General features: G+C 39.1%; 1 protein-coding gene across 11 annotated transcripts; it reads right to left on the bottom strand.

The window, feature by feature from the left end:
• Window positions 1–4,087: 4,087 nt before the first annotated feature.
• On the bottom strand, window positions 4,088–22,619 carry vax1 (ventral anterior homeobox 1). Of its 11 annotated transcripts, none has more exons than XM_086046150.1 (6): window positions 22,595–22,619; window positions 22,215–22,292; window positions 20,773–20,889; window positions 13,812–14,071; window positions 12,373–12,560; window positions 4,088–6,089 (listed from the first exon to the last, which is right to left on the bottom strand). In XM_086046150.1, exons 3-6 carry the CDS (start codon window positions 20,874–20,876, stop codon window positions 5,559–5,561), a joined length of 1,083 nt encoding a protein of 360 aa, XP_085902276.1. In that variant the 5' UTR covers window positions 20,877–20,889; window positions 22,215–22,292; window positions 22,595–22,619; the 3' UTR covers window positions 4,088–5,558. The 11 variants fall into 11 exon arrangements, with proteins under 11 accessions (XP_085902276.1, XP_085902277.1, XP_085902280.1 ...); XM_086046151.1 differs by having other exon boundaries at window positions 22,215–22,314; window positions 22,595–22,612; XM_086046154.1 differs by having other exon boundaries at window positions 13,812–15,020; window positions 22,215–22,314; window positions 22,595–22,612.
• Window positions 22,620–23,188: the final 569 nt, after the last annotated feature.

Here is a 23,188-nt window from a genome sequence, read left to right on the forward strand (position 1 = left end):
GTGGAGTTTGCATGTTCTCCCCGTGCCTGCGTGGGTTTTCTCCGGGTACTCCGGTTTCCTCCCACATTCCAAAAACATGCATGGTAAGTTGATTGGACTCTCTAAATTGCCCCTAGGTGTGATTGCGAGTGCGGATGTTTGTCTCTGTGTGCCCTGCGATTGGCTGGCAACCGATTCAGGGTGTCCCCCGCCTACTGCCCGAAGACAGCTGATATAATCTCCAGCACGCCCCGCGACCCTTGTGAGGATAAGCGGTATCGATAATGGATGGATGGATAAACACATTGATGTCACAATTTTCATTTGAAGATTTAAAGCCTACCTTTGGGATGTTAGCTTCTGTCCAGAATGTATTTCCTTTTAACTGTGCCATTGTCTTGTCATAGCTGAGGCAGTGTAAATAAACAAACAACAACTTCTTCTACTTTCTTTTGGTGATTAACAAACAAATTTTGGTGCATTACTGTACTTCCGACCCGTGAAAAATAATGTAAAAAAAAAACCCAAACCTACCTGTATACTTGAAGGTAGAAATTTTAAGAAGAAGATAAGAAGATAACTTAATTGGAAGAAATAAAATGATGATGACGACGATATGGTGTGTCGATGAACAATTGTTGGTGTTTTTCCGTGTAAACCTAAAGTCCACGAGCTTGCCACCTACAAGAATTCCCCGTCCAATCTGAGAAAACATGTCGAAGTAAAGCTAAATCATTACCCTTTTGTTAGCTTGCATGAGTGGTAGTTTGTCGAAGTGGGCAGTCGAAAACGCTACCGGAACCCCGTTTAAAATCATAGGTGGACCGGCCCATAGGCAATTACTTTTATTTCAGGCCAAACAAAAAGGCGAATAGACGGACAGCGGAAGGATACCCCATCTGTAGGCGGTAGGCAATAAATGGGCCGCAAATTTTTTGTAAAATGCCACATAAATTTAGCATAAAATGCTGTATTTGCATGGCAGACCATGGTGCCCGGAGCTGGGCATTTTACTAAAAATTGAGCGTCAGTTATTCATCATCCGTCTGCAGCATGGGTACTAGGGATGCGAATCTATGGGTATCTCACGATTCGATCCGATTCCGAAGCCCACGATTCGATTGATTTCCGATTCCGATGCATCACTACAATGGCTTACATTTTATAGTCCATCTAAAACACCGGTACCTTTTTTAAAAACAATTGCAGAACTCAAGGAAGAGCAAGGATTTATATTTCACATTTTGTCTTGTGTTAATACAAATTTTAAAAAGTGCCAATGGCAGCGTTTGTTGTAACAAATGTCTGTAACTTCTCCTATAACAAAAAAATTATAAATATATATTTAAACTGATTGACATTACTGTGTAATTTAGCAATGACTTCTGCTTTTATTTAACCTAATGTAGCACGTGATGTAGTATATTTTCTTTGAAATGATATCGCAATGTGCCCTGCGATTGGCTGGCAACCAGTTCAGGGTGTACCCCGCCTACTGCCCCAAGACAGCTGGGATAGGCTTCAACACCCCCACAACCCTCGTGAGGATAAAGCAGTATGGATTATCGATGGATGGATGGATGATATTGCAATTAATTGGTGACCTTTATTTCACATGTTGTTTATGTTAGCATGTGATATTTTACAGTACTGTAGAGGGCAGTGTTAAACATTGTGTGGAAAAAGGAAAGTTGGCAAGTGAACCAGAGAGCAAGAATCTCCCTGGGTGGAGAAAAAAGCGATGACTGGTAGAAGTACTGTGTATTTCCTCTGGTAAGAGCAATAAAGGTTCAAGCTCGTTCCACACCTTTACTGTGAGTGGTGTAACACTAACGATGTTATAACATTAAAGCTTGAGAAATTGTCATCAAACAGAACAGCTTTATTATTCAAAATATAAACCAACAGCACATTTCGTAACAATAAATAACATACTTTTAACTGCTAAGCGTGCAGAGGTGTGCATATTCTAGGTTTTTGTGTGATAAAATAATCTACATGCTCTGGTGTAATTGTACTGTAAGTGGTGGGAATATTCTATCGTGGATACAGTGTCACTGTCTGCATCATGCCACGAAAGCCCCTTCCTTCCACAACCAATTAAGGGCGCAAATCTGCTGCAATGTACTCTGTAATGGATTTTGTAATATTTCTTGCTCTTTCGGAGTTTGGTGGAAGAGTTGCTGGAGCACCTGGCAAAGTCGGTCGGTTGTTTATCATCTCCGACAGGTCTGCCTTTCGCCGCACTCTGGGTGGTAGTGTCATGTTTATTGGGTTCCCAAAATATTTGTATCCTCGTCTCACACTTCATAAAGAACCTAAATGTCTTCAAACCGATGCTTTTAATGAGGATTGCGCCGATCGTGTGATGTTTTGCTAGTTTTGCCATCTTGTCACGTAAGCCTCGACACAGACATCTGACGTACTAACGCACGTAATTGCTCGCACATCTTTTTAGTTTTTAAAAAAAATCATACTGTAGACATTAATTATTAATACCTCTGAATCAATGCAGAATCTTTTTGATAAAGTGGACGATGCATCATGAAAACGATTATTGTTCTCACTTCTAGTGGGTACCCTTCCGTCGTCCCTCATTCGCCTTTTTTTCTGGGGGGGAAAAAATAGTAATCGTCTATAGGCCGGTCCGCCTCTCATTTTAAACGGCCGTCCATCGACGAGTCTGACTAAACTAAAGTGAATGAGTACTTTCACTTTTACCAAAGTAATTTTTGATACAAGTAATTGTACTCAAGTACAGAATGTCAGTACTTTTCCAATCTCTGCCTATAATTTTAGAGGCCACCCCACAAAGCTCAGGTTATCAAAGCAATACTTCATATTGGCTTTCTGTTTTACAGATCCAAAAGTTGAACAATCTCTTGAGCATTTCCCCTTGTTTGATTACTTAACGCGATTCATTATTTTGGAAGAAGCCGGGCAACAAAGCCATGCAGCATGTGTTTCCCTATACACAAAGACAAAAGGAGCTTCCTTGAAATATTTTGCAGTGCAATGACCTCAGGATTGCTGTTGCAAGAGATGTGTTAGGTCGTTAGCACTGAAACTCCGGGCGCGACCAAGCAAAAAAAAAAAAAAAAAGCAGCCACAAAAACCAAGACAGGATGTGACCTTTCTTTCCTCAGACCTGAGCTTGAATACTCTGAGGACCATGTGACGAGAGAAAATGTGTTGGTGGTCCGCTCCTATGACAGCCTGCAGGACCCCCACCCCAAACACACACACACACGCGCACATGCACACACTCTTAGAAAAAAAACACATATCTTCATCCTAATTGGACTTAGGGTGAAGGAAGAGAATAGATGGTGGGGGTTAGTGGGGGGTGGCGGGGGGGTCGGCTTTGGAGTGTCGTTGGAGGGGTGTTAGGAAGCATAAATGCGACCTCCATTCCCCCGTTCTCCTCCAGGGGGGATTCCCAAGACAGATGCTGTAGAAAGAAAATGTTTCTTTTTTCTAAACCCAGAAGTGTGAGCCTTAATAGTTTCCGCCTCACAAAAGTGCTATCTTTTTTCCAGGACTCCTCAGCTATGTTTCTATAGCCTATTATACAAATCCAATTCACCTGATTCATTGGCATATTTTAATGCCTATAAAATTTAAAGCTTAGTTCACTGTAAATCAATGTATGTTCCTGCAAAGAAAATGTGTATGTATTTTACTGAATGTTAGAGTGGCAAATGAATGTATTAAAAAGTTGCAATATAGAGTGTAGAATATGTCCCACTATTAAATGATGTTGATCACTTGCTTGAATGCTTGATACTCGTTGACCTTTTCGTATAATTTAGGAGAGCTAATGGATTCCATGCTGGACACTGTGGTCACAATGTAGCTGGTTGACTCAGCAAGCATCCTGGTAGTTCACAGAGAACTGACATGTTTCCCCAACTCGGTCAATTGATTAAACACACAGTAAGGTTTGTCAGAAAGAATGCCATGTTTAGGGACCTTAGTCACAAGAACTACAATATTTTCATATATATATACATATATATATATATATATATATATATATATATATATATATATATATATATATATATATATATATATATATATATATATATATGTACGGAATGTATCAATTAACTTGATTCATAGAAAGATGAATTAAAGAAACAAGGCAAAGCTTGTAGCCAAACAGTATACATGATATACAGTATATATATACACATATGGACCACACATTTGACAAATCTCACAATACAGCACCAAATAGCTTTTAACTGGTAACTCAATCCATTCATTCATCCTTGATTTACCAGATATACTAATAATGTAATAATTACAAAATTGAATAATTTACAATAAAATAACAATTTGACACATACACATCTCTCATTTGCAGTACTTTGATAGCACAATCATTTCACCCTCTCTCCAAATGTGTCTACGCCTTAATAGCCGCTGATTTCACAAAGGAGCTAAAGGGATTTCTTCAAGGCTGATAAACCTTTGCCCAATTTGGTGATCATCACAGCAAGCAGCACACTGATGGTGAAAAGCAAAGCTTTTCTAAAGGACTATACAGCAAAACGCACAATGGTACCAAAATCACAGACAAGAAAAATGATCAAAAGTAAAGGTTAGGTACTGCAACTTGAGGACAAAAACGGCACAGACATGTAGAAAAAAAAAAAATCCAGTCGTCAATAAACCATTGAGAAGACAATGAGCGATTCTGCTGAATGACAACTACATCTCTTGAACGTTTTTGTTGAAGCCAGATTTCTCACAAATGAATATACAAGACCAGGTGACTTTGTGATTTGCTTCATCTGACATACAGTATTGCTTCACAAAACGGCTTCTTTCTCTACAACTACTCACGTGTTGTGTCTTGTTTGACCTACCCAATACAATTGAATAATATTACACAGTAAAGAAATGTCTTTTATGCTGGCCTCCTTTTGTCGTGTGCAACCCTATGCACCGTGTGCAGTCCTACAATTTGATTTTTTGCCTTGTTGAATGAACAGTCGAAGTTGATTACTGTTGAGCGTTTTCTGAATCTGAAAGATTTTGAAATGACCCCTTTTAGAATTGCCCCTCTAAATCACCCCTTCATTAGCAGTTTACATTTTGGATCACTGCTGAGTGATTTCTGAATCTGAAAGATTTTAAAGTAATCCCTTTAAGAATTGCCTCTCTAAATCACCCCCGCAATAACATTTTTGATTCCCATTGAGTGATTTCTGAATCTGAAAAATTTTTAAGTAATCCCTTTAAGAATTGCCTCTCTAAATCACCCCATCGTTAACATTTCTGATTACCCCTGAGCGTTTTCTGGATCTGAAAGATTTTAAAATAATCCTTTAAGAATTGCCCCTCTAAATCACCCCTTCATTAACATTTCACACACATTTCCACAGCCAAATCTGTCTATATGAGATGAGTGTGTGGAGGTTTTGATATGCATCTAGATTACCAGACAGTCACAGAACATGATGACACAAACAGATGAGACGGCAACTAAAACAAAGACAGGTTAAGCCAGATAACAACCAAAACATTCCAGAGGAAACAAACAAGCATACTTCCACATGAAAACAGCATCAGTCCAAAATCTTCTTGTCCATGGATTCTTTGCCATTGGTCCGCGAGTAAGGCTCAAAAGCAGAAGAGCTCAGATAGCGGGCGGAGAGTTCTTGCAGATTGCCGGCTAATGAACTGGCCATGGTCAGCGGGTTCGACGACATGCGGCTAGCGACACCGCTAAGTAAAGAGGGCATGGGGAAGCTAAATAAGCTGTGAGCTGCCGCAGAGCTCTGCAGGCCTGGCACCGTCCCGGAGCTGGTGACAGCGGGTAGAGTTGGGCTGCCACCAGCGGCTCCACTGCTACCTCCGATGCTGCCGCTATTGCTGCCCATGCTAATGGAGGGGGGCCGCAGGGCCGAGCCCAAATTGCTACTACCGCAGTGGGGCAAGATGCCCGGTAGGCCTGAGGGTGTGAGCAGCCGACCTTGCTCCAGCAGTCTGAGGACACTGCAGGTTGCCGCGGTCTCCGAAACCACTGAGCGCAGCTCTGAGTCTTTCCCCTGGTCTTTTTTCTGCTTTGTGCGCCGGTTCTGGAACCAAACTTTTACCTGTAGACAAAGACACGTGGAGGAAAAAAAAAGGGGGATTTTTCAAATACGCAAAACACAAAAGAGTCCAGCGGTGTCAAACTCATTAGAGTTCAGGAATCACATAGTTCCTAATTAGATGTCGAGCGGGCCAGATCAGTAAAATCATCGCATAATTACCTGTAATTAACAATAAATCCATGTTTCCCCCTTTGTTTTCGTGCAAAGAAGTACAAGTACATTAGAACAGTCATTTTCAACCAGTGTGCCGGGGCACATTAGTCTGCCGTGAGAACTCTTTAGGTGTTATCAAATTTCACTTAATTTGCTGAAAAGAAATGTACAGTATTTATCACAAATGATGTATCTTTGTTCCTCTATCTCGTGACTTAAAGTTACAGACACAATAAATAAATTATCTTCTATTAAATCATAAAAAGTATATGATGGACATACGTATTTACTTTTTGTAAAAAAAATTTTGGGCTGGTGTGCCATGAGATTTTTCAAATTTAAAATATGTGCCTTGGCTCAATAAAAGAAAATATTCATATTTATTTAAATATCCTTTGACAAAATATATCATAAATAACCTCACATTTCTAAAGACAAACACGTGCAACTTGCTTGTGATTATCATTTACATTTGATCAGCGTTTGTACAAATACAACATGAAAAAAAAATATGAAAAAAACCCACTCAAAATAAATACATTTTGAGTCCTCCTGTTGTCTTCCAGGCTCATATTCTCCCAATCTTTTTGGCCTGTTTCTTCCTTCTTCTCTATCTCCTTTCTGTCTTTTCATTCCTACATCCTCTTTCCTTTTCTTCCTTATTTACTACCTCCCACCTTCCTCCCTCCCGCTTTTCATCCTCTCCTTCATTTTATTTCCTCCCTTCTTTCTTTCCTTCCTCCTCCCTTTCTTTGACAACACAAGGAACTCCTGAATGATGCACAGTCAGTATGTCCATGAATATGGCCACTTGAGCAATGTCAGTAATGTCAGCGCTCCCCTATTTTTACAAATGTGTCATTGCTCAGTTGTCAGTTGCAACAGAAAATGCCAGAAATGACTTGACTTTGTTTGTCAACTGGCCAAACTGTCCGAATCTGCCGCAGTATTCCTCATCTCACTAATGTTGGTAAAAACGTGTCGCTTCACGGGACACAAGTTCTGCATCTTTCAGCATGCATTATTTTAACGCACGCAGCATCGGAATACGGCTTTGATGCTGATGCCATTTCTTTAGCAATCAGATAGCCGGCTTTTACTGCTGCACTAATCTCTTGGCTCCGGGTGAAAACGGAATGTTGTTTCCTCAGACCCACAAGCAATTCATTTATCTTTTCTCTTCTCAGTTGTCCTATTGTCATATTTATCCCCATGATGAGTCCCTTAGTGGCATCGCATATTATATTTCTTTTGCCACTTGTTGATTACACACCAAGCACACAGGTTTCCCATTCACCTCTGTGAATAAGTAGGAAGCGGTCCATTCTTGGAAAACTCTACACTCAGCATCCACTTTTCTCTTTTTTGACAAAGACATTTAGGCTAATAAGAGTATACTACGCCGTAATTAGCAGAGGACACACTGCTATTATCCGATTTTATCTGCTGTTCGGTCCCGCTTCAACTCCGATAACAGTGCGCCCCTCTACTCGGACTAACACACTGTGCCCCTAGTGGATAATTTAGGAATGACATTTTATTTTAAAAAAAATCTAATCAAATCAAATTTTCATTTTTCATGCATTTTTCTAACTTAAAAAATTCATACTGCGGACTGGATGGGACTCTCTAGTGGGCCGGTGCCATAGCCCATTAGTCCATGTACATAGTCCTTCAAGGGAAGCCTAATATCCATCCATCCTTCCATATATCCATCCACTTTTTACAGTTTAAAGAGTGGTTCAGGGTCACGGAAGTAATACCAGATGATTTTGGTGAAAGGCCAATTATATTCTGGAATTGTTGTGAAGGACGGCGTGATACCACACCAGATGTATAATGTCACCCTCCTAAAATAATGGCCCAAGTCATTTTTTCAGAAAACACAAAACTGAACCAAATTCTGATTGCGTTATATTTACTAATAATTTCATTTCAGGGGTAGAAATACATGATCTGTTTAACTGAGGATGAAGCTGATTTTAGCATCAGTGGCCAGCATGAGGATTTTGTCAAAATATGACATAGGCCATTATTTTAAGAGACTCAAGTTTTGGTCCTTTATGTTGATAAATATGTTTCCACACATCTCACTACAACGCCAGTAGAGCATGGTCATTTTCCACAGATAAGCAATGACTAAAGGAAAATGATAATGCTTGAAAAAAAAAGTAACTACAGTACTTAAAAACAATTTAAACAATGCATTACTGTTGTACTGTAGATTATTCTAAACAATCATAATGAAAATGACCTTTTGAGTAACTGACACAAATTTAAGAAAGGCTCATCATCCGGAGGTGGTGGTGTTGTTTTTAAAAAATGTATTAGTTTTCACCACATAGAAATTATTAAGTATTTAGAGTTTTGGTTTCACACCACAAAGAGAAATAGATCACACATATGCAAGCAAGCAAGGAGAGACATTGATGGGCAGTTACTTCATGATGTGCTTTTTCATCATGATTTTATTGGTGAGCAACTTATTTGCTGATGATATGTACGCAGAGTAAAATAATATTTATGAAACATATTGAAATGAGGATGACATTAAATTAATTTGAGTGAACTGTAAAGCGATGGAAAATGAAACGTCCATTTCGGGTTGAGTATTATGGGAGATACAGTAAATATTTATTGAGTAGAATATATTAGGGGCCATTGGAGCTCATTATTTTTGATTCAGCTATTAACTAACCTTTGGGTCATTCCTACTCCTTTGAAACACACAACAGAGTGATGCACAACTCACTGCAGTTGCTCCACACCATGCTGATTAAATACCAAATTAACTTGCGTGTTGTGTTGATCATGAAAGGTGTTTTCCAGAGCGTTGCTAATTAATTTGTTTCTCAATGCGACGCAAAGCATTTTTGCCAGTGATCAGCAAAATCCCGGGTTACACTCAATGGAGTTATATTTCAAGGTCGCATTAATCAGGTAGTGTAATGCACATACAAGTGGACGTTCAGTATGCCAGCACAGAAAACATGCAAGAAAGGTCTATATACACACACTGTATAATAGTCATAGTTATTTCCTAAATACCTGAAAATGGTTTGTCCATTAATAAATGAAATCTCAGACAAGACAGCTCTACTAGCCCCGCATTCATATTTACGTAAATCAATATGTCAATACATTCAAATACCAAAACTGAAATCTAAAATAACTGCACCTGAAGATAATTCTCCAGGTTGTGATTAGATATTTGGCATTCGATTTGTTTGAGGATTTAGTCAGGAATAGCCTGATAATCTGTAAAAGTGTTCTCTGGTCCAGTTTGTTGAATGCAATATTGTTACAAATGTGTCGAGAAGTACGCACACTGGAACTCACTTGGCCACCATTTAATTTTTTGGGGGATCCGAGAGAGTCGCTTTTTGACATTTTTAGGTATTGTGTAAACCTTCTAGAGAAATAAACTACATTTTTTTATGCATACAAGTCTGGTTGGGCAGGTGAGTTTATATTTAATTTGTAGATGCACTGTTTTAAAGCCATTTATTTTCTTTTGACTTATACAGAATTGTAGACACTTGATTTTTTGTTAGTCGTATTGCAAACTGAGATCATATAATAATTTACATAAATGTAATATCGAGAATTTTTTTTTTTTCTAATTATCTATGTTTTGCTTTGAATGTTTTAAAGCACTTTGAGTTGCATTTTTATGTATGAAAAGTGCTGTATAAATGAAATGTGATTGAAAATGTGAAATATTATCATGGAAATTTATGATTTTGTAAAAGTAACTCAAAAATCATTGGTCAACTGAAACTGGAAGGTAGGTCCTTATAATATATGTACATTTGTAATGTAAATTGTATGTCAATGAAGAAAAATTAGATTGCATTATTTCCCATTTGTTATGCCTTAAATCCCATTCACTGTTGTGTATCATATCATGTTCATTTGTGAATACCTAATGTTTCAAAATCTCAATATAAATTAACTGCAGTAATAAATCTTTTTATTGGGGGGGTTGGTGTATAAGGCTCACCAGTCATTTTTGCACAATAATTGCAAGCTACAGTACAAATTCAATGCAAATGAATCCAAGAAGGTTGCAGAGAAAAAAAAAAAACAATTCTAATGACTCAGTCGGTCCTTTATTTGTGATTCTGACAAAGTTCATGTTTCACTTTTCGTAACTGCTTACTCATAAAAAAGCCAAATATATATCACCATCACATTGCAATGACCAAATTATTTGAACCATTTGATGTAAACAACACTCTCTTATCAATTAAAGACCCTACCAATAGAGCAAAGGATGTTTTTGTCCGGTATAGAGGGCAAACACCAAGAAGAAGCTGGGAATGAAAGTGATTGATTATTGTAGCAGCGTGTGACCCCAATGGACCGAATGTTAATCTAATCATGTGATTTAGTTCCTGAGAACTGACACTGAGAAAGAGTTGCAGTCTTATCCCTCCTACAAGCTGAGAACATGAGCTTTCTCCTTCTAAAAGAAATCTTGTTTTTGGCCTTGAATTCACTTTGCGCAAAAAGGTTGACCTGCAGACCTCTGCAGAAATGCAACCACCTTCAGCCATGCTGAAAACTGCAATTTATTCATTACACAATTTAATTAGCAACAAGGATGAAGATGATAACTCAAACAAGACTTTAGCCTGAAAGTTGCCGAAGCCAGAAACAGACTGGCATGATTCCTTCAAGTCCAAATCCTACAGTGTTACGGGTTGACCTGCTTTAAAATATGATGTCAAATTCAAGAGTGCAAATGCAGTTCATCCATGGCGCGTGAACTCTAGCTGACCCCTCGCACATATAAGTGAGGACGGCACGATATGTTTCATTGCTGCCTCTAGTCGTAATCAAAGCACATTAATCTTAAGGTAATCTTTATATGATGCACATTAAGTGGTCAAATGTCTAACCGTCACACACATTGTGTATGCGGATGTTTGTTCCTAACCATTTTTTCCGATGTATTTTTTATTACAAAGGTTTTTTGAAGTCCATCTTGAAATTATACATTTATATTGTATAACATTATGCACACATAGAACCAAAGACATGCAATCTAAAATTATTTTTTCCATCTAGACTGTTTTTGAGAAAAATAAAATCATAGTGGAATATTACATTCTTCTTAAAAAAAATTGCTCCAAGCGTACTTTTTAAAAGTGCTTCATCCATGAGGGCCATTGCACTCATAGGCACAATCCTTGAGTCAGAATTGAAGGACACTTATATTTACGTAAGTAGTAATACAAGCTAAGTCAAAGTTTTTTCGTGAAATACTGTTTCCAGAGTATGTCAAATTTGAAAAATAGATCACATAAAACACCTTGTACCCAAAGAAGTATGAAAATACTCTGTAGACCTTGTAGTTCTTCACTGGACAAGGTAAATTAAATTGAAATTAAGGCCACACTCTCACTATAAAGGCAGTAATCCTCTAATTTTAACAACAGCAATAAAAAAACACTAATCATAGATAACATGAGACATTGTACTGCAATATCATGAAAATAAAGTTTAGTGTATTTAACATTATTATATATAATCAACGATTAAAACCTCTTGCTTTATCTTTGAAAAGTATGGCAAAGTATGAGTTTTTCTGGTATGCAAATTCTGAATCTCCAAACATTTCAATGAGTGTGTTAATGAAGCTTAATACATAAATATAGTGCCTATTAAAGGATTAATATGTCACCTTTCTCTTTATTTATTTATTACTGTGTTGATCTATTTTGAGCTAAGTGATCGAATGTGTACATTCAACACAAACAGGAAAAAAACGTCAAGCAGCTTCAATCTTGTATCTCATTTTTTTCCTCATATTAAAGCCCCTCACTTGTGAGGATAAGCGGTATCGATAATGGATGAATGGATGTATTTATCGAGAAATATATGACAATTTATCTTGCTTTTTAAATTGAGCATTGTATTGTTAAAAAAAAAAAAAAAAGAAGTTATTCCTATCAAAACCCACGAGTGGAGACCCCCCACATTTATTTAAATTCATTTGACTTGAAACAATAATTAAAACAATTCATACTCCATGGCTATTATTTTAATAAATAACTAAAAAAGGAATGCAAGGCTAATGAATCATGTTGAAGAATGGAGAAAGACAGTTCAAATGGGCACCTACCTGAGTTTCGGACAGATTGAGCTGACGGGCCAGTTCAGTTCGCTCCCTTCCCACAACATACTGACACCTCTGAAACTCCATCTCTAACCTGTAGAGTTGCTCTGCAGTGAAAGAGGTGCGGGTTCTTTTGGGCCGGTCCAAATCCAAACCCTTTGGTAGGATAATCTCTCTGATGGAGCCTTTTGCATCTGCAACAATGACAACGGAGCTGACTCACACAGTGCACTGCATAGTGTGACATCAAGAGAAGCACAGCTCAGAGTAATACCGTAGTAGCATTATTATCAAATCTTCACTATCGTTGCTACATTGGGTAAATTCATTACTATTGTCAATGTTAATTGCCCTTATCCTGAGTAAAATTTGTCAATTCATTTACTTCAAAATCAAAGACATTTATAATCAATAAGCACCTAATATCGCACTGTATAGAATGGCTAAGTGGCAAACTAAGATGATAACAAATGACCAAAAACTGTTCAAATAAATTGAGAGGTTATGCCGTGTTGAATAAATTGATTGATGAAATTATTGATTGATAAATCAACTTCACTGTGTGCAAATTATTCAAATCTTCGGTTTCATTTAATACCCCCTCATTTTTATTTGTAATGTTGCCTAGTAAATACTCTAAATTGATAAATATTTTTGAAATGTACAACAAAGTTGTCCCTTTCTCTTGCTGAATTTAGATGATGTTGTTTTCATTATTATTATTTAATTTTCAAGCACAGAAAGTGAATTGACTGAATTCGGCTGAACTGGTTATCTATAATAAAATTAGATAACAAAACAATATATTAATATAATCACATTCACTTATATAATAATACAATCATGTAATAATAATCATTTGTATCAATACATAATATTATCCTGACAAATGTAAAATAGAATACAAGAATATAAACTTTGTAATTTAACAGCAACAACACAAACAACAATTCTTTCATATTTACTTACTTTGGCAAAAAAGATGTTTAAAATTGTATTATTAACAAATTGTGTTTGATTGTTCCATCCTCCTCTGAAGATTCAAGCAACAATTGTTAAGATACAGAGTAAGGTATTGTTGCAGTTTTGCTCAAAATTGTAGTGACTGCAATGAAGAATACATCCATTTAAGTAACCGTTTCTTGTTTTTGAATAATTGTAACTTTAATCTTTGTCCTTATTACTTTTATAGTAACTGTTAAAATTCACTACAACGATTGCATTACCGTGCCATTAGAAAGTATTTACAATAGGAGAAAAAAAAATTGTATTTCACCTGATAAGGCTACCTTATTGTAATTACAGAAAAATTTGAATTCAACAAAAAAGAAAGAGAAGTACATTGTTAAAAAAAAATCAAATCTGGCAGGATTTGTTGTCTAGCAATAGTTTGTACATTTCCGAGTTCCATTGGATCATCGTTGAGGAAAGAGCACAAGATTTACCTCGCACAAGTATTCTCCGACAGTAGTCCGGGTCTGCGGTGGTGCCCCTGTTTTTCTCGCAGTTTTCCACAGTCCCAGAGGAGGAAAAAGAGCTGTGTTGCTCCTTTAGAAAGCTTTTGGACAAACTGCCCTGTGAGTCCTTTGCGTCTTTGCCCTCCTTAAGTCCATTCTTCAGCGCCAATCCTTCTGTCTCTTGGTTGTACCTGACCTCCATTCTCAGTACGTGGACTTGAAGCTCGGCCGCCTCTTTTTCCTTCTTCCTTTGTCCCGTTTAAAACAAAAAGGAATTTCAAGAGAGCACAGCGCAACAGATCATCCGACCAGTGTGGCTTTAGTTTCAAAACAGCACCTTTCAGCAAGGTAGGTAGCGGCAGCTATCTAATGGTGAAAGACTTCCGCCACCCAAGCAAGGAAACCCTGTTATCACTGACCAACTCCCTTGCCCAATGATCTTGGACGTCTCCGTGAAACTCGATGATAATTCAATGCCCCCCTTTCCTTGTTACAAAGACATCAGGCTGATAGATGAGCTACACATAATCAGAGCCATGGATGAGCCCTCGCTGTTTCAACTGATTGCGGTAATTTTGCTGCCTCCACATTTGCGTAACCTCGTGAATTCTCTAAATTGTTAGGGGAAATCGACCAAGTCTTGATGGTTCTCGTCCGTTTGTTGACAGCTCGGGGAATCAAGAGAAATGATTGGTCTTGCCTTGCAACCAAGCCTCCCTGAGCCCTCACATGAACATAGTGGCTCACAGGGATGTGACTCCTCCAGACCCTGCAAAAGTTGTTTCATTCTTTCATCGGTCAAAACCCAGCAGGCATTCTCTCCTCGACTTTTCGCTGCGCATCTGATTGCCGTCCGATGTCAGCGAACTTTGATCCCATTTCTCTACGGCTCTGCTGCCGTTCAACGTTGTCCTGTAATGCTCACGTCTACCGCTATTGTGGGCAAGAGACACTTGGAATTAGCCAGCGCTAAAGGAGAGACAGAGAAAAGGAAGAGAGAGAGAAACGCTTTCGGATGAAATCCATCTTACTTCGGATGTGTGAAGACGGCAAGATTTCTCTTAAGCGCTTTTAGTTAAAGTTTCCCATGTTGTCCAGTTTTTTTTGGTCGGGATTTTTTTTTTTCAGCCAGCCATGCAGGACGACCCAGCAAGGTCCCGAACCCCAGACAGCGACTTCAGCTCTCATGATCTTAACCTGCGCATTTGCAAGATGCAAAAAAGGGAACAAAACTTGTCATTGGTGCTCACTTTCTCACACATGCATACCCCTGGAATGGCCCCTACCCCTCTGCACCGTTCGCCTTCCAGCCCACTAACCACCCACCCCAGCACCAACTCTTAGCTATTTTAATTGTCAGTGCAACAATATCTCTGAACACAGCAGTGGTCAGTAATCCAATAAGACCATTGATTAGGCTACAAAGATTCAATTCAATCCAGTGGCCTAGTGCAAGGAACATTCTCTGGTCCTTCTTGTCACCTTAGCTGGCCAGAAGCCCCCTTCAAGCTGCCCCCCTCCCTGAGTGCCATTCATGTCTTTATGAGAAACAGAGAGGGACAGGAGTGAAAGATGGCAATTATCTAATTGGACTATTAACAGACAATTCTGTGAGTGTGCCTGCCCGCCAGCAGTCTCAGGGTGGCTTTAAGGGCTGCATGTTGAACTAACTTTATTCACTCAATGTTTGGGGGTCTTCTGCTTGGAGTAGGGCAGGATCCATTGTTTGAGAAAGGTAAAAAGGAGGCGAAAAGGCCGCAACTAAGGGGGAACTGAGGCTTCTCAAGCTGCAGGGCACAGGCTCAGCCTGGGAAATAGATGGAGGATACAGCGTCTTGGCCTCTCAGCGACACACAATAACTGAGGAGGGCCAAAGACTCCTGTTCAGCTTCTGCATTAACAAAAAAACAAACAAAAAATCACACGCTCAGCAGAGCATTATGGAGAGCATTCGGCAGCTTGGGAACATATTCCGATGGCAATTAACCACATAGGGCAACAATGTCAAATTGGATTTACTAATATACACCAGTCGACACGTAATGATTACAGTTTGAGAATATACACTTTGCTCATTGAAGGCCTTTGCTAGAGATTTCCAAAACTGTACTTGAAGAGCGTGCATGCTTTTCTTCTTAATTCTAATATTCAGTCCATCAAGCCTACAAGATCAAGAAATTAAAAGACTAAGCCTAGAAATACAGCAGGTTTTTTTTTTGCGGGGGGGGGGGGGGGGGGAAGCATTGTTGAAAATGTAGGTACAGAATGTGCTCAAGATGACTACTGTTATAATGTAGTTCAACCAACTGAGGAAGTTTGGTGAGGTATAAATTTAAAACAGCCAAGTTAAAACTCTTGGGGCAGTCATCTTTTGAAAACAGGTCTCAAAATCATTCTCATTTACACCTAAACAGTGCAAAGCACATATTTTCTAAAATAAAGAATGTGCGCATATGTGATTAGGTAACAGAGGGCTGCTCAAGATTATGAGTTTGACATAGCTTTTTTCCGGGGATTGTGCATGTAACAAATTTCTTCAAATTTACCGTGAATTTCCAACATATCCTACTATTTTTTTTTATAATTTCAAATTACTGCTAAATATTCCTCCATAGCATGTATAGTAACAGTTAACAAGAACAGTATGTAGATAACTCATTTAACAGCATAAAACTGTGGATTGTTGTAAATTTACTTTTTTTTTTTTTAAACTGCAAAATACCATTACATTTTTCTCGCCACAGGTAAATTAACATTTATGCTTGGTTAAGAATTACAAACTGTAATTTAACAGTATAAAGCAGTATTTTCTGTTAAGCGGGGATGAGAGGCAACACATTCCTATCTCCACCGCTTGACAGAAAATACATTCCACTTCTTTATTCATTGCCTTGCATTGAAATTAACCACGGGAATTGCAGGTGCGCGGTTTTGGCCAATACAAGACTAGACATAAAGATGGGAACACAAGATATTTCTCAAATTTTACAACATAGCTCTATTTCACCATCAATACCTCAAAATGGGCTGTCAGAGGTACCTGCTACTTTTTTTTTCAATTGGCACAGACAGGTGCAATTGTGGTGCATGCATGTTGCTGTATGAGTTTGCGTGAGTAAAATACGTTGTCTTGCATGTTAATAGGACTTATGGATGTTACAAATTAAATACAAAATATGGGGTGGCCGTGGCTTAGGAGGTAGAGTGGGGCGTCCACTAACCAAAGAGGCTGCAGTTAGAATCCTGCTGTACATGAGTCATGTTTTGATTGCTTTGCCAAGATACTTCATCTGCCTTGCAACCAGTGCCACTAATACTGGTGTGAATGTTTGGTGGTGGTCAGGGGGGGGGGGGGTTTCGGGGGTTCGGGGGGTGGGAGTGGAGTGGCGCGTAGGCGCACACTGGCAGCCACACTTCCGTCAGGGCAGCTGTAACCAAAGCTGGGCATCGTCGTGGTGATCGGTGAATTCAAAACAATATGCGGCACATGCCTCTGTCAGACCGCAAGGTACACAGCACTGATTTATATATTTATTTTTTACTTTCTAGGCCGCGTGTCAGGAATGCAGCACCTGCGCGTTGACGTGGTACTCGTAAAATCCGTTCTCGACAACCTTTGGCTGACTTTGACCAACTGGGACCACGTGGGTTGTTGATAAAATATGGAGGACGGAACGCGGTGACGGTTATAAGATGCCCAGCTCTGGCTGTAGCTATACATAGTTTACCGTCACCAGAGTATGAATGTGCAAGTGCATGAAAAATATGTATCCATTGTGTATGCTTCAAGTGGGTTTCTGGTTAATAAATCAGTCAATGCTAAATTAAACTTTTTATTATAAATGTTCCTTATATTGTCTCCAGAGTGTGTAAAAAGTGTTTGAAATTTACTCGCATTCCGACCCCGCCTCCTTTCAAGGAGAAATAGTTGCGTCCTACCGGAGCCACCGATTAAGGAAAAAGTCAAGCGCATTTCAAATTGACCACCACCCTCCGTCCAACTGAACTCCCCGCCAGTGCATGTACTGTAATCCAAAATACAGGTGTTTACTGCTAACATAAATAAGAGTAGATCTGCGATAAAAGTACCACAGCACCCTCTATTATCCTATGGTAATATACTGTAATTCAAAATACAGCGCTATACTGTTAAAATAAATAGCAGTACATGCAATGGCGTCTCTACTGCCAGTATTTTACTCTTATTTTAGAGTGAAAGTCTTTAGAGTGTACATGCAGTTGTGTGCACGCGCACAGTACTGACACGGTATGAAAATGACAGTGATTTTGCACCCTCGTGTGAATGGGAATTCTTATAAAAATGTTGCTGTCCGTATGCAAAGTTATTAAAAAAACGCAAAGAAACCAAACTCCCATTTTTACTCGCTTCTCATGTAAAACATGTTTGCACAATAACACTATTCAAAGAAACCAGCCAGAGGTTGTAGTCAACCCAGCAAAATGTTAGTTGTGTTTAAATGGAGAAAGGTCACTGTAACCAACAGAAACATTTGCTAGAGCCACTGTGCAAGTTCCATTATTCATTATCAAGACCATATAGCAGTGTTTGCATGAGTTTTCCACAAAAAAAAAAAAAGATTGCAGTAAAACTGTGCTCATTAAAGAAACCATTGTGATTACGACCACTTACTCAGCTTGATGTTAATGAGGATACCTCGCCCCCTATGTGCAACAAATTAAGTACAAATCCAAGTCAGAAGCTAGGGTGGAAAAGAATAGCTTTGTCATTGTAACATTGTAACATTGTAACACCCATCTACAATCCGCTTATCCTCACGAGGGTCGCGGGCGTGCTGGAGCCCATCCTAGCAATCTTTGGGCAGTAGGTGGAGTACACCTAGAAATGGTTGCCAGCTATTCGCAGGGCACACATGAACGAACAACCATTCACACTCACAATCACACTTAGGGACAATTTAGAGCAGGGGAGGAGCCATGGGTGGGCCTGGATGGGCGACTGGCCCACCCAGATTGACAGACTGCCCACCCAGTGAGATTCATGTAAAGAAATATACTTTTGCATTTTTTGTAAATTATCATAACATTATTATTTAATTTGTGTTTTGTTCTGTTTTTTATTGTATTGAATAAGAATGGCATAATTGTGGTTCTTTAAGGAAGATTTGAACTTCATATTATTCACTTTGTCATTTTATTTGAATATACGATGTGTCAGGACAGGAAGATTGTGCTCAGTGAGAGAAATATTCAGGCCCATCCAGATTTTTCCAGGCCCACCCATTAGCCACGTTCTGGCTCCACCCCTAATTTAGAGTGTCCAATCAACCTACCATGCACGGCTTTGGAATGAGGGAGGAAACCGGAGTACCCGGAGAAAACCCACGCAGGCACGGGGAGAACATGCAAACTCCACACAGGAAGACCACAGCCCGGGATCAAACCCTGGACCCCTGGACTGTGAGGCCGATGTGTTAACCAGTTGGCCGTCCTCTTTGTAACATGTACAATGAAATTTAAAACAAAACATAAAATATGTACTGTATGTGAACAGTATGCAGAGCCTCGCCTGAATCATGTAGAGGAAAAAAATAAACAATTTATCCATCATGTTTAATAAAAATTATTTACAGTTTTAGTTCTCGAGTGTGTTCTTTTAAATGTTTTTTGGGGGGGGAATCTAATAATGTGCATGATTTTACAAAAACAAGATGAATTTGTGTAGATGCTGTATAAATACTGTAGGGGTGTAACGGTACGCTAAATCACATTTCGGTTCGGTACGGTTTCTTGGAAACTTCGGTTCGGTGTATTTTCGGTACAAAAAAAACAGATTTAAAAAAAAAATGTTTATTTTGAAAAGATGACAAGTAAATGGTACATTTTTTAGAAATAAATAAATAAAAGCGAACGATTCGGGTGATATTTGAAGAAATTACACCAGAATAAAAAATACACTAACAATAAAGATCTCTTATTTTTGTAAATTATTAAGACACTGAAATCTTTAAACACTCAGCAGCAATAGCCTATGACACACCTAATTATTCAAATTAAAGACAAGTTGTCATTATGTATACATGTATACACTTTTTGTGATAAAAAAAATACATACAATAACAGTAACAATTATTGCTAACTATATTAAAACTCTTTTTGTAATGAAAAAAATACAGTAACTTTAAAAAGTCTTGATGAAATTGTATACACTTTTTAGGCATTTATCTTTGAATGTTCAACAGCATATTGTAACGAATTGGGTTCGGATCTGTGTGTTGCTAAGTTATGTTTCCGAGGTTCATGAATGCATCGTACGGCATTCGAGTGGAGCAGTGGAGATGCGAGCAGTTGAAGTTGGATTGATAAAAACGTGATAATTAAACTACGTCTGACGGTGTATTCCTGGAAGACGCTACAATATGATAAATCTCGCTATTTAAGTTTGACGTTTTGGACTAAAAAGACTGCTTGCTTCCTCGTGTAATAAACATTCACAGTCGGATGACGCTGTGCATGTTAGACGTGCTGGCCCGCAACATAGCCGCCGATTTCATGTAGCAATGTCGGCAACTTTCGGACTTATCCATGCACCTTTCCCCATCGGCGATGGGGAACAGGAAAGCCAGAATGTTCCCAAACAGGAGACCGCAGTGTACGCGGGAACCTTCGAGCTCTGGCTCTCACTGTTGTGCCGCCACTCTCATCTCCCGCATGCAAACAGTCAGCATCCGTGCGTAAGATCGCGCTAATAAGTGGACTGTTACACCCCTAAAATACTGTACATAACTCACCTCAGATCCCGCATTTAGTTTTTGAGGAAGCTTGTTATTGGCAAGGGATGGCTTCTGTCTTTCTATGTCTCCAATGTAATGTTTTCAGACACTTTTAATATGTATTCTGATTAGGCAAAAATATTTCATATTTGTGTGTTACAAACAGTATAATTTTGCTGAGGTAAGGCAGACAGTACCTACGTGTCGAGGAGACAGAGACCGATCCGCGTCTGGCGGGTTTGACGTCAGCCAGCTCAGGGCACTGTAGTGTAGTGCCCCACCTTGGTCCTGTCGATCGCATTGAAGAGGCGCTGCTGTGAATGTCACATTTTAGCAAGAGCCAATAGATAAAGATTTGAGCGCCCCAGTCCGGAAATACATCATGAAATCAAATAACGGAAAATAACCAACAATATGATGATAATAATAATAATAGATAACCATATACATCAAAACATGTGTATGTATATTATTGAATTATTAATATTGTGTGGTGACCATGTGTAGTGGCACTGTCGCAGCATGCTCTATTAACCTCTGTTAATCAGCCGCCACTTAGTGATGGATGTACATTTAAAATGTATGCTGTTGGAAAATTAATAAGTACTTTGCAATTGTTTAGTTCTTGTATTATTAAGAAAAAAATGGTGGGAACCTACCACTCATGAGGGTCACATATCAACCAACACATCAGCCTGGTGTGCTTTATTAAAGGGACGGTGGCCATGTTTTCACTAACAAGTTCATTTTATATATTTTTTGATCAGGAAAATGAAAAGAGTTGCCATACTCTAGGCTATCCATTCACTTTGAAAGGAGAAATTAGGAAATAAGTGACTCCGTGAATAACGCCCCTTGATAATGAGCACAATGGCCGCGCCCCCTACCGTTCGATCCTTGTTTGGCCGGAGTCACACGAGGAACCGATTCCAAACCCTCCATTGGAAATCATTGTACTTTTATTGCTTGTAAACGGCGATCAATTGGCACCAACATTTATGTGGACATCTCTACGAATGCCCACTTCAATATATCAAAAGGATTAACCTCTCCGTGGCTGATTTATATGAGGATGAGGAATTGTGGAAGTCAGCAGAGCTACGTAGATTTAGGCTGGGACGAGCGCACACTGCTTCTTTACTTAAAATTAAAAAAAATAATAATAAACTGCCTCTTTGCTGATCACGGTTAGGACGCGAGGCATTAAACACCAGTCAGGATATTTACAGAGACTGAAGTGGGAATGAGTAGACGTGCACATTTATTTGGATAAGGAATGGCCTCAGTTTTTCGACGGACAACGCGCCGTCCAATTTGGAAGGTAACAGCCAAAATGGCACGTTACAATGCGGCCACACTCGGCTGTGTAGTCAGCCTCGCTGGAACTTTTCGTTCGCTGTTTCGCTGTTTGATGAGGGCTTTTGTCACTCTCACGCCGCTTCACTCAATCAGGAGGTGGCGGCTTCAAGCAAAAAGCAGGGACACCGCGCGCGACTGTTTGCGAGGCGACATGAAGACACAGGCTCGTTTTCACCTCCACACGCTAGGCGGACAGTAAGGAGCTAATGTTGTTGTGCTAACACCTTTTGTTTTAACGGCCTGAAGCTAGTTGCTGCTATTAGCCGTCCCATTATCCTACCTTTAGCCGGGGAGGGAAGAAGGGGACGTAAAGCTCCAATCTGCCTGCTGCTGCTGCAAGCCGCCGTCTGTCTCCCTCCTGAGACACGAGTTTAGCGTCGCTAAATGTCCGAAATATAACCAGTCGGCGTTTGTGTGCGCATTCATGCTCTTGTCCGATTCAGCTTGTGAAAGTGGAGGAGCAATCGCCACGGTATTTTTGATTTTGTGGAGGTGATCATGATGAGATCACGTTTTATGTCAATAAATCCAAACTATTGTGCAGAACACTTTTATACTTCCACAGGTTGAAGTGGGCAAGAGTAGTAATGTGCATCTACATTTTCGGTGGCGATCGGTCACCGTTTTAGACAACATAACTGACAAAGTGAGCAATATTACCACGCATGCCTTCCTCGCGTGACGTAGACCGCTGAGACCAAAAACATATCATAAGCCACGCCCCTTTTTGGGGCATGGAAATTTGTCGTAAACCTAATCACAAAAAAAGACCTTAAATCACTACAGAGTCTTTTGAGGTGGGCATTTTAGTACTAATGTCATTTTTACATACAAACCTAATATATAAGTGCCAATGTTCAGGTCACCCAAGTGTCCCTTTAATAAAAAAATAAAAAATAAAAAAATCACCTACTGCTTTCTAGCTTATAACAACTTATTATAAATTGCATGGACCTAAATATTTTTGTAAACTAGTGTACATACATAGGTGTGTAATTTTTTGGTTTTCGATTATTTATTAGTTATCAGCTATATTCGTAGCTAATGTAGGACAATAAATACCCTATATAGGTGGCTTGTTTATCGGTTTGTCGGTTATTCTATGGCCCATGCACCGCCACTCTAGAAACTTTTGTGCAAAGTGAAGTGTTTTGTCCCTCCAAAAACAGGTATGGCCTTAGACTTAGACTATTGCCCATCACTGTATCTTGTCAAGAACAAGTGTAAAAGGCAGTGATTACAAATAACACACTA

Source organism: Filicampus tigris, chromosome 11, assembly GCF_054856515.1.
Source record: "Filicampus tigris isolate MCC_2025a chromosome 11, RoL_Ftig_1.0, whole genome shotgun sequence".
In the NCBI taxonomy this organism is placed as follows: domain Eukaryota; kingdom Metazoa; phylum Chordata; class Actinopteri; order Syngnathiformes; family Syngnathidae; genus Filicampus; species Filicampus tigris.

Excerpts from the sequence above, each read along its gene's own strand:
- vax1 (XM_086046150.1), bottom strand. The coding sequence starts at position 20,876 with ATGCGATCGACAGGACCAAGGTGGGGCACTACACTACAGTGCCCTGAG. Across the intron at positions 14,072-20,772 it reads TCTGTCTCCTCGACACGTAG|GAAGAAGGAAAAAGAGGCGG; the intron begins GTACTGTCTGCC and ends AACGGGACAAAG. Across the intron at positions 12,561-13,811 it reads TCGGAGAATACTTGTGCGAG|ATGCAAAAGGCTCCATCAGA; the intron begins GTAAATCTTGTG and ends TCATTGTTGCAG.